We start from the raw sequence: 12,783 nt of genomic DNA, 5'->3' as shown, positions 1-12,783 counted from the left end.
TATCCTAGAGTAACAAAAACAAAGGACTGCCCCCAGGTGCCCAATCTTATCCATGGCCAGGTGGCTTAGCTTTGTCATGCTGTAGAAGAAGTACTGGGCCTGGTGAGCCCAGGTGAGAAGTCCTGGACAAGTTGGCATCCTTATTGTAGCCTACTGGTGATAAATTTGAAAAAAAAAAAAGGTTAAAAAGGTATGGCCCAAAAATAAGAATTATAGCAACTAAAGGTCTGATGAGAGGTAAGAACCAGGTGATAGAGGGAGAGACCAGCTTTACGTGTCCCAGATTAAGTGGGAGGAGGGACTTCCCTAGATGAAGGTGTGTTACACCTGTTTGAAGCCCTTTTGTTTATCATAATTTCAATTGGGCTAGGAAGGACATTCTAAGATCTTCTTTCTGAAGCAGCTTCTTTCTGCCTGAATTTCTTGGGCTGGTAAGAGGAAGGATCAAAGTTTCCTCTGAGTCCTTCGTTTCCCAACAGACAGTTTAAAAATCAATATCCTCCAAAGCAGTTTCAAGATGGCAGAACTTTGGTCTCTTCACCCTGCCTTTTAAATAATAAAGCTTTACATTCTAGAAGTGAAGCCAATAGACCTCTCCATACTTTACTGACTTAACCATCTAGTCCTGACAACAGTCAGTTTAGCCAAACCACTGAGTCTCATTTCAGGAGGCAGCGATGCAGACGTGGTTCCAAAGTGAGACCTATACTATATAAACAAGCCATCAGGCATTTAATAAGGGGTATGCCTATGAAAACAGAAGAAAAATATACAAAGTTTAATGAACACAGCAAATCATAAACCAGTTTCTGAGTCTACTGTCACTCAAGAAGACTTCCAAGTGTAAGGCTTTTGCTAGAATGAAAACAAACAGTGACAATCTGATAGATCCTCCTGGTGTTCAGTTTGAACATCTCTGTTGATGTCATCAGGTGCTCAAGTAAATTCTGTATACTGTACACAGCCCAAGGCAAAAAAGTATTCATTCTTAATGATTCCAAGTCAACGGATGGAAGAAAAATATAACATTAGTTTGGAGGGTTGAAGAAAACTAGAAGAATTCAGGATTCAGTTCATTTTATAGGTGAAAACCAAAGCTTTGAAGACAGTTAACTGAACTAGAGTCCAATATCTACAACTGGGCATTGTGTTTGTGTGTGTGTGTGTGAACTAGAGTCCAATATCCACAACTGAGTAATGTGTGTGTGATAGTGTGCTATTAAAGAGTATTAAACAGAGGACAGACTTGACCTGCGTCAAATTTTAACAATTACTCTGACAACTGTGTAGAGAATTTACCAGAGAGTCAATTGTGGAAGAAAAGAGATCAGTTAGGGTAGATCTAGATAAGAAATATTGATGGATTTGACTAAGGATATTCCTAAAGATGGAAAACATTGAGCATATTCAGAATATTTTGGCTATAGAATCAAAAGGACTTATTGACTAGAGGCCCGGTGCACAAATTTGTGCACCAGTGGGGTCCCTCGGCCTGGCCTGCGTGATCGGACTGAAACTGGCTCTCTGACATCCCCCAAATGGGTCCCGGATTGGAAGAGGGTGCAAGCCAGGCCACGGGACCATGGGAGGGCTCCAGGGCATGTCCATCTCGTCTCGCTCAGTCCAGATTGGCCGGACCCCAGCTCTGGTCAGAGCGTCTGCTGCCTGGTGGTCAGTGCACATCATAGCGAGTGGTTGAGTAGCTTTAGCATATCATTAGCATATTACGCTTTGATGCACATCATAGCGAGCGGTTGAGCAGCTTTAGCATATCATTAGCATATTGCGCTTTGATTAGTTGAATGGCCGACCAGTCAACCGGACACTTAGCATATTGGGCTTTTATTATATAGGATTTAATTTAATGTGTGAAGAAAATAGAAAACTCTGGGGTGCTGTATATATTTCATTATAAAGTACTAGGTTTAATTTCTGGTCTAATTATTAGAGGAAAAATTGGTACACAGAAAACACCAATGAATATATTTTGACCAAATAAATAAGTTTGCTTCTATATAAGCTAGTAAAGTTAAGTTTGTGCTCATGCCTTAATTAATTATTAGGGAATCAGCTTCCTAAGAATTAGGGCCTTATGTTACAGGCATATCAACTATGGATAGTAATTAGACTGTTCCACTGAACTATCCCAGCCAGTAGAGTAGAGTGGATGAAGCAGAGAGAATTGCTGCCACTGGAGCAGCAGTTCCCTGGGAATCTCATGTTTTATTTTTAAAAACCATGATTTGCATTTTAGGCTACAATATGTCCATGTTTATGTCAATAATTAAGATGTTACTGATTTTAAAAAATCTTTTAAATAAAAGTAATGTTCAGCCCTAACCAGTATGGCTCAGTGGATAGAGTGTCAGCTTGCAAACTGAAGGGTCCCAGGTTCCATTCCAGTCAAGGGCATGTACCTTGGTTGCAGGCACATCCCCAGTAGGGGGTGTGCAAGAGGCAGCTGGTCGATGTTTCTCTCTCATCCATGTTTCTAACTCTCTATCCCTCTTCCTTCCTCTCTGTAAAAAATCAATAAAATATATTCAAAAAAAAAAAAGTAAATGTTCAGCCCGGCCTGCATGGCTCAGTGGTTGAGCGTTGTCTGTCCTGTGAACCAGGAAGTCACAGTTCCATTCCAGGTCAGGGCACATGTCCAGGTTGCAGGCTCGATCCCCAGTGTGGGTGGGGCGTGCAGGTGGCAGCCAATCAATGAGTCTCTCTATCATTGATGTTTCTCTCAGTCCCTCTCCCTTCCTCTCTGAAATCAATAAAAATATTTTTTTTTAATTTTTTAAAAATGTTTATAGTAAAATGTTGATAGAAAAAGTAGGAAAAAAAGATGTTACCAATGAAAATATTTTAAGTCAACAATTAAATTGCTTATTTTCCCCCAAAGCTATTGAAAGTGAAACCCAAGGAAAATGCACTGTGCTTAGCCAGTGTTTATTTTTCATATGTTTATTAATATCTGCTAGACATAGCCATGTATCCAGTTAGAGAAGTACAGACCACATTAGTGAGCATTTGCAGTTTGATCAAATTTGAAACAAAAGCCAGAGGGAGCAAGGAGGGGAACTGCATTTAGAAACTTTTATTATCTTCACTTAAAATGAGTAGAGCAGCTGCACTTTGCACTTTGTAATGTTTTAAAAATATATAACCAAATGAGGCTGTTTTTGTTTTGGGTTTATGCTTTGTTTTGTTTTTGCTTTTGTTTTTGTTTTTGTTTCCTTTATTGAATAAGATATTACAAATGTGTCCTTATCCCCCCAATGTCCCCTCATCCCCCCAATCCTGCCCTCACCCCCACCCCCTGTTGTCCACATCCATCACTTATGCTTATATGCATGCATACAAGTCCTTTGGTTGATCTTTCCCCCTCACCCCGACCCTCCCCTGCTTACTAAATAATTAAAGAAAAATTAGTAAAAGTTACAATTCTAGCCCTGCCTGGTTTGGCTCAGTGGATAGAACATCAGCCTGCAGACTGAAGGGTTCCAGGTTTGATTCTGGTCAAGGGCACATGCCTGGGTTGTGGGCTCAATCCCCAGTGAGGCATGCAGGAGGCAGCCGATTAGTGATTCTCTCTGATCATTGACGTTTCTATCTCTCCCTCTCCCTTCCTCTCTAAAATCTAAAATCAATTTATATATATATTTATTTTAAAGTTACAATTCTAGGATAGTATGTTTTCTCTTTGGGCTCTATCTGGATCATTACTTTATTCATTAGCCCAGGGATATTTTCCCAGAAGCTATGAGAATTGTTGCATGCTTAATGGATAAAAATGGGGCCACATACTAAACCTGACAAGTTCAGGGGAGGCCTGCATGACAGGTCTCACACAAACTCCAAAGTAACCACACATGATGGTCTGAAATTAAAACTTTCTATCTAAAAGCAAGTGATGGTGAGTAGTCATGTCCTAGGTCGTTATCTTCCTTAACTAAGCCTATCTATTGTCTTTTTGCATCTCTGATAACATACCTTTGGACTGTCGGGGTAATTTTTTTTTTCAGACCCCTCTGGACACAGCACCAGAACAGATACTATGAAAACCTCATTGTTACCGTTATCATGTTCATTGTTAACTGTTAACTATCCTATACCCACCAATGTAAAAGAAGTGTCTATTCATTTTACTTTTTATCCAATTCCAGAGACCCACTTCCCTTTGCTTTCTCCAGCCTCCCTAATCTATCACCAGTGTATTTCATGTAACCCTCTTACATCTTCTTTGATTCTCATGAGCAAAATAAGGTGCAAAACTGCCGTTCTCCAGAGAGTTTTCTCAGTCCGTTGAGATTTTGCATTCCAGCAATTTTCGTCAATTTGGCTCAAATAAACTCATAAAAATTCTCTACAGGTTTGGATGTTTCTTACATTGACACCTTATGAAATACTTGTTAATTAAGATCCTCAGGTATATTTTTGGTCTTCTAAAATAGTTATGTATCTATAAATTAGGCAATTCTTATTTATGTCCACTGTAGTAAGTATTTTTAGACATTTCCTCGTCAAAAATCCAGATTGAAACAGTCAACACCTTTAGTTAAAGGTTAGTTATTCTGCCTGAAAAAATGCCTTGAAGATATTTTAATAAATAGCCCCAGTGCTTTATTAGACCTTTAAAAGATCTTAAAATTGATTCAACCTAGAAATTTACAATAGATTACATAAGAGTGGTCTATAACAGGGATTGGCACAGTTTTTCTCTAAGTCAAACAATAAATATTTTAGATTTTGCAGGGTACACAGTTCTTGTAGCTCTAAAACAGCAATAGACAATATGTAAACAAATGAAGATGACTTTGTTGGAGTAAAACTTTATTTACAAAAAGAGGCAGTGGGCCAAATTTAGAGCAATAGACAATATGTAAACAAATGAAGATGACTTTGTTGGAGTAAAACTTTATTTACAAAAAGAGGCAGTGGGCCAAATTTAGTCTGTGGACTAATTTATTGACCCTTGGACAAGAAAACTAGAATCTATTTTAGGATTTTTTAAAGAGGATGACAAATTTTAAAATTGGCAAAGATGAGAGCTTAGACTTAGAATTGTAGAAATCATAGTATCACTTGGAAACATCTTAAATATATAGGTACCCAGACCCTACCCTCAGAAATAGATCAAATCTGCTCTTTAAATTCTCAGTCCTGGCCGGTGTGGCTCAGTTGGTTGAAGTATTGTCCTGTGCATCCAAAGGTCTCAGGTTCAATTCCTCTCTCTCTCTCTCTCTCTCTCTCTCTCTCTCTCTCTCTCTCTCTCTCTATATATATATATATATATATATATATATATATATATATATATATATAACTCTATTTCTCTCTCTCTTCCTCCCTCTCTAAAATCAGGGTGTTTTTTTTTAATTTTTAAATTCACAAAGATGATTCTAATGTGTAACCCCAGCTACAATCACTATATTTCTGGTCCAAAATGCAGTATACAGGTGATGAAGCTGAGACCCAGAAATGTAATGACTTCTCCGGAGTCAAACAACTGGTTAATTGAAGATATGAGCCAAATTCCAAATCTTCTGACTCCCAACTTGGTGTTTTTCTCTACTAGACCAGCAGCTTCTTCCTTTAATATCAGCAGGAAATCACAATGATTATTGAGTTGTAATTTTTCTCTTTAAGTTATTTTTTACTTTTTATTTAATTATCTTATTTTTATAACAAGCAAATATTCAAGTAGTAGTATGCATTTTAAGGATTTTAAGATTTATATGAAAAAATAGTCTTTTCCTTAGGTGAAAATTAACTTGTTTAGGAAGTTTTCTATACTATTGAATTCAATATTAGTTTCATTTCACTACAGAAGTTGGAAGATAAAAACTAAACCTTGTAATCACAGGGTTTGTTTATACTAACAACACATTAACATTATTGCTTCACTCTGAGGTTGAGAGAACCATTTTCTCTGGAGTTTAGCATTCACACTTCTTTTCCAGAGATAACGCACAAGAGCATGGAGTTGTGCCCTGGCCATATCTATCCTTGATGACTTTGTGGCTTTATGTAAACAAGCAAATGCTTTATGTTCAGGAAACCTTTAAGGTATATTATTATCACCCCAAATATAAGGAACAGGGAAGGAAATTAACAGTTTTTGAGAGCCTGCTATATAGCAGATATTGTGCAGAGTGTTTTCATTTGTTTTTGATTCATGTAACAACCCTGGGAGGCAAGTTTTATTATTATATCATTTTACAGATAAGGAGAATGAGACTCAAAAAGAGGATGAATAACTTGCCCAGGGTCACATAGCAAGTATCAAAGTCAGAGCCTGGACCCAAAAACTCCTTGTCCCAAAACGTAGAACTATAATATATTTTGTAGGATTTTACAAATAGGACTCTGAGGAGGTCATTGTCTCCCCAGTTCACTCCCCAATATCCCTTAGCATTCACCAAAACCAAGTACAGAGATCTTTTAAAACATACAAACAAACAAATAAATAAAATGGGTTGTTACAAACAATACAAAAATATTAAGAGACCTCATTTCTCTCTTTTTCCCCTAATCTGTTTTTTCTGACTCTCTTTTTCAAACATTTCATTCCTCTGGCAAACATTTATTGTATCTCAGATATGCCAAGCATAGTGCTCATTTTATAGAAAGAAATATCCCTAGGATGGTTCTAGATGGTTCTTGGTTCTTTTGCTAGGTTCCCTTCCATCTCCTTTTCCCTACAACATTAATAATGAACTACAGCTAAAATCCCAGGCACCCCAACTAAAATTCTCAGGTCATTAATTCTTTCCTATGCAATTCACCTTCCTTTGATCACTTATTGAGGCTCTGTCTACAATATATTTTCTTCTTTGCTTCTCCATTCCAACTACCATTTCCCCTGGTTTAAGTCATGTCCTCCTACCTTTACTTTTAATAAAAGTCTAATTGATCTCTACCTTCAATTTCTCTTCCAAAAATTAATTCTATATGCTATGCTGAATTGTTAATCTTCCTAAAGCATTGGCTTAGCTAGTCATTAATGGCTCACATTTTCCTCCAGTATAAATTCCAAACTCTTTCACCTGGAATTCAGCCTGTCACCACTTACCAGGTATACTGGTTATTAATGCGGATTTTGTAATCAACGAAAACACGATAATTTCAAGAGAAACATCAAAAGTGCTTCATTCAAAGTAATCTCCATCGCGAGTTACACATTTCCCCCATCTTCCAGGTAATTTGTAGATACCATCCCAATAGAACTTTTCTTGTTTTGAGGCAAACCATTCAGAGACCCAATTTTCCACTTCTTCGTACGTTTTGAAGTGCTGCTCAGAAAGTGCATGTGCCATCGATCGGAGCAAGTGGTAATCTGAAGGAGCAAGGTCTGGTAAATACAACTGGTGGGTTAATACTTCCCAGGCAAGATCTTGTAACATGTCTTTAACTGGTTTTGACGTGTGTGATGGTGCGTCATCATGAAGCAAAATTACTTTGCCGTGTCTTCTGGTCCTTTCTGGTCATTTTACGATCAAAGCGTGGTTCAAATTGATTATTTGTTGTCAGTAGCGATCAGTATTAACAGATTCACCTGGTTTTAGAAGCTCATAATACACCACACCTTCCTGATCCCACCAAACGCAGAACGATTTGGCCTTGCAGTCAATGTTGATGGTTAACCTGGATCAACCCATGATTTTGTGCGTTTGGGATTCTCAAAATAAATCCACTTTTCATCGCCAGTCACAATTCGATGCAAAAAAGACTTCCTTTCGTGCCGTTGAAGCAACATTTTACTGATGACTTTTCGGTTTTCCATTTGTCTTTCATTCAGTTGATGTGGCACCCATTTTCCTTCCTTTAAAATCTTTCCCATTGCTTGTAAACGATCGGAAATTGTTTGCTGAGCAACGTTTAATCTTTCTGCAAGTTGTTTTTTAGTTTAACATGCATCTTCATCCAATAATGCTTGTTAATTGTTGGTCTCCAAACTTTTTCGGTTGACCTGGACATTCTTTGTATTTCACGTCGAAATCATCATTTTTAAGCGTTCACAAGTATCTTGAGATGGAGCATGTTCACCATAAGCTTCCCGAAGTATATGATAACTTTCAGCAGCACTTTTCTTCAACATAAAGTAATGAATTAAAACTTCCCACAAATGCTCTTTTTTGGGCACAAAATTCCACATTTTTAAGCATAAAAATATTTATGATGTTAACACCTTCAGAAAATTTGACAAAGTTTTGAAGCTTGCTGTCAATACAACAAAATAGCATATATATCAAATCGCATATATAAACATATGTGTAACTCCATCTATTGAAAAAAAATTGCATTATTAACCAGTACACTAGTAACTTCTAGTAATCTTCCTTTAACCCTACTTCCTTCATACCTACTCTCACTTCATTCCAGCCAGATTAGACTACACAATTAAAGGCACTTTCCTTGCCTCTCTGCCTTCTTAATACCCTTCTCCTTGCATCTAACTCTACCAGTCTTGCAAGAGCTCACTAGTATGCCACTTTCTCCTTGAAGTCTTTCCTGATCTAAGCTCTCCTTCCCTATCACCCTCTTTGCCAGGAATGATTGTACTGAATTCCTATACATTTTTTTTTGTGTGTGTGCCTTAATGGGTTTCTTCTCTTATTGAGTATAAGACATAAATTTCCTGATGACACAATAGGTATCTGGAAATACTATATGATATATATATATATTTAATTTTAGTTACCTCTGTTTCTTCATTTTACATTGACAAATAATCTATATATTTGTATTAATATTCTCACTTTTCAGAAGAGGAAACAGGTTTCAAGAAATTAAGTAGTTTATGATCACACAAAACTGTAGGAGTAACTGAACTGAGTCTAAAATTCAAGTCTTCACATGTGAAGTTTAGAGTTCATTTTCTTGACCAAAGGTGATTTTCCAAAGGCTAGTTTGGTTCCATTTGCTTTATTTTTTAAAATATGTTTTTATTTATTTCAGAGAAGAAATAAATCGGCTGCCTCCTGCACGCCCCCTACTAGGGATCAAGCCTGCAACCTAGGCATGTGCCTTGACAGGGAATCAAACCCCAACCTCCTGATTCATAGGTCAAAGCTCACCTACAGAGCCATACCGGCTAAGCCCATTTGCTTTACAATTGTTGATGTTAAGCTATTGCAGTCATACACTATGGAATAGAATTAAGTCCTTAATTGATACATTGTGTGTTGGATGTTTTCAAAATCAAACAGACAAATCAAAAACTATTTTCTGAAGAAAATCTTGGCTCTGCCTGTGATACTCCCTTCTAAGTGAGAGGCCTATATATCCAGGCACTCTACTCCTTGTAGACTTCTATCCCTAGTAGGGGTTGGCTGTTAAAATAATGAGTCTGATTTCAGCTGGCAGCGTAGAGAGCAGGTCTCCAGGTGTTTGCTAGGCAGTACAATCTGGCACTCACCACTATGTAGTGTTCATTGACAGTATAGGGGAGTGATTAAGGGAGCCTTGCATGGTACACATGCGTCATTCCCTCTTCATATTCATATACTCTTAAGTCAGATCAGCAGCAAGCTGAGCACCAAGTGTCCATGTAAATTGTTGTTAGCTCATTTTGCCATCAGGCTGAATACTACAGATCATTAGAAGAAACAATCCTTTGAAACAATTTCATCTATTATAAAGATATTGAGGGGCATTAAAATTTCTTGAGAGAAAACTGTCTGACCTTAATGCAAAGAAAACTTTTACCTCTCCTGAGCAAATGCTTTGTTTTTACCTTATGGAGATTGTGAATATTTAACTTAATGCTCTTAGGTTAGCTGCCAAATAGTTAGAGCCAAATTTGTGGCTCACTCATAACAAATGGGCTCTGTGCCTCATTAACTTTGTTCCTAGTTCCAATTTATGTCTCTGCTCAAATTATTCTTTTTTCTTAAGAAAATCTTAGTTCATGCCATCTCATTTGATAGATAGATAGACAGACAGACAGACACATACTTAAACAGCCCTGTATTGTTTCTGAAGTAGTTCATATTATGGCATACCTCATGCACATAAAAGCCTCTTTGGTCTTTCTTAGTTACCTCATTTATTTACTGTATGTTTATTTTTATATAGGTTTTTGCAGGATTTTGATTACACGAAAATAATTGTGCCACAAAATTTTATTGTTTTAATAGTGTAACCAATCCTGGCAGGGTAGGGTTAGAGCGTTGTCCATACACCAAGGATGCCGGTTTGATACCCGGTCAGGGCTCATACAAGAATCAACCAATGGCCTGGGCTGAGTGCCTCAATTGGAGTGTTGTTCTGTGCACCAAAAATATAAATAAATAAAAAGCTTGCAGGTTTCATTCCTGGTTCAGGGCATGTGCCTAGGTTGCGGGTTCATTCCCCAGGTGGGGCACATACGGAAAGCAACCAATTGATGTTTTCTCTCTCTCCCCCTCTCCCTCTCTGTCCCTTGGCTGGGCAGAGTCAGAAATGAATTTCATTTCTATTACCCTCATGATTTTCTGTTCTTCACATTACAGAAAGTGTTAACTACAACTTTTAACTACAACTCTAGCCCTAACCGGTTTGGCTCAGTGGATAGAGCATCAGCCTGCGGACTCAAGGGTCCCAGGTTCGATTCCAGTCAAGGCCGTGTACCTTGGTTGCGGGCACATCCCCAGTAGGGTGTGTGCAGGAGGCAGCTGATCGATGTTTCTCTCTCATCGATGTTTCTAACTCTCTAGCCCTCTCCCTTCCTCTCTGTAAAAAAATCAATAAAATATATTTAAAAAAATAAAAATCACATTAACTACAACTCTAATCACTGTCACTTTCCATTATGGAATGAGGAAGCAATGTTTTATCTCTTGAAAATTAAAGTGGAAATAGAAACTACTTCCCTTGGTAATTAGTAACATTTTTTAGATTCTTTGAAAATTCATCTTTAATTTAAAAATAATTTGCCATTGTAATCATGCATATTCATTAAAGGGCCAAATATATGGTTAATGCCATGGAGTTTAGAAAAACACTAGTTATAACTTTAACCAATCCCTATATTTATAAAGGAAATTAAAAATCCATGCTTACTGTTTCAGCATAGAAAATTTCCCAAGTTTTCATTCCACCTAATTATAAACATAAAGCATTTATCCTGCAGTTTCCTGAATGTTTACTTTTAGGTAGGCATTGTTAATTTACAATTGTATTTAATTTTTCCCAAAACTCTGTGAGAGTAGCTATGATTTATTATCCCCATTTGACAGGCAGGTGTCATATTCAACATTAAATATTGTCTTCTGCCTCTCCTTCAGCTTCCAGAATTTCTGAGCAATCCTGGTCAGTACAAGATGGACCCTGTAGTCTTGAGTTACATGGACAGTCTACTGCGGCAATCAGATGTCTCACTATTGGATCCTCCAAGCTGGCTCAATGACCGTATTATTGGGTTTGCCTTTGAGTACTTTGCCAATAGTCAGTTTCATGACTGCTCTGACCAAGTCTGCTTCATCAGTCCTGAAGTCACCCAGTTCATCAAGTGCACTAGCAACCCAGCAGAGATTGCCATGTTCCTTGAACCCCTGGACATCCCCCACAAGAGAGTTGTATTTTTAGCCATCAATGATAATTCCAACCAGGCAGCTGGGGGAACCCATTGGAGTTTGCTGGTTTATCTCCAAGATAAAAATAGCTTTTTTCATTATGACTCCCATAGCAGAAGCAACTCAGTTCATGCAAAGCAGGTAGCAGAAAAATTGGAGGCTTTTTTAGGCAGAAAAGGAGACAAACTAGTGTTTGTGGAAGAGAAAGCCCCTGCTCAACAAAACAGCTATGACTGTGGGATGTACGTGATATGTAACACTGAGGCCTTGTGTCAGAACTTTTTTAGACAACAGCCAGAATCACTATTGCAGCTACTCACTCCTATATACATCACAAGGAAGAGGGGAGAATGGAAAGATCTCATTGCCAGACTTGCTAAAAATTAGATACTGTATATTTGTGACTTTTGAAGTCTCATTCTGCCTGTCCCCATTTGTTGGATGGCTGCAGTCTCAGTGCCTGAGGGAAGATGCCGGATAGAGGCAAGCTTAGGATTTTTACTTTTTCCTGAAAAAATGTCATCCTCTACATTATCCTAATGGAAAGTTTCATTTTAACCGTACCTTGCAAAGACAATGTTCTATGAAAATGTCTTGAAGTTATGCTCCAAAACCTTAAAACCAAGCTATTGTAACATTTATTAATTACCTTTTGGTCTCCATTAGCCACATTGGCTTATTCCAAAGGAAAAGCAGTGATCTGTAAAACAAATTAAGGATATGTGAAATCTAGAGGAATGCAAGAAGAAAACAATAAAAGAATCAAAAACTTATTGCATAGTCCACTGGCTGGAAGCAGATCAAGATCTAAATATGAGAATCAATTATTCACTTCTGTGCTATCTCTTCCATTCACCATGCAAAGCTTTCCTGGCTATCAGCATACCTTTGCAAAGATTTTGTTAGCCCATCTTTCCCCATCTGATTCCTGGATGCTTTATGAAAGGGGGAATCAAGTAACTTTATTAAATTAAATGGCTCTGATAGACCACTTAGTTTGCTCAGTGAGTGGTCAATTTGCTACTCTGAATTGATAATAGCTTTCATTAACCTTGTCTATTAGCCATGTGCACACTCCTTCCTTATACCCAAAGTTCTGTGGTTTTAAAACTCAGCTGATAACTTCTCACGGTTATCTTATTTCAAATAAGTATTTCTTCTTTCTGAAGAAGTTTTTTCTCTCCTCTTTACCCTTAATCTGGCAGAATTGTTTGATTTATATCATGGTGAT

At 37.6% G+C, this 12,783-nt stretch overlaps 1 protein-coding gene across 3 annotated transcripts in view; it reads left to right on the top strand.

Moving 5' to 3' along the window:
• The window catches only part of SENP8 (SUMO peptidase family member, NEDD8 specific), a 31,278-nt gene extending 18,735 nt beyond the window's left edge, over nt 1-12,543 (top strand). For all 3 annotated transcript variants that reach the window (XM_059658468.1, XM_059658459.1, XM_059658476.1), the window contains one exon: nt 11,265-12,543. In XM_059658468.1, the coding sequence (XP_059514451.1) occupies nt 11,301-11,939 (639 nt within the window). In that variant the 5' untranslated portion in view covers nt 11,265-11,300 and the 3' untranslated portion in view covers nt 11,940-12,543. The remainder of the gene's footprint in view (nt 1-11,264) is intronic.
• Nucleotides 12,544-12,783: the final 240 nt, after the last annotated feature.

The sequence above is a fragment of the Myotis daubentonii genome, chromosome 1, assembly GCF_963259705.1.
Source record: "Myotis daubentonii chromosome 1, mMyoDau2.1, whole genome shotgun sequence".
Lineage (NCBI taxonomy): Eukaryota > Metazoa > Chordata > Mammalia > Chiroptera > Vespertilionidae > Myotis > Myotis daubentonii.
Note: the sequence above shows the minus strand (reverse complement) of the source record. Positions and strands in the feature narration are given on the sequence as shown.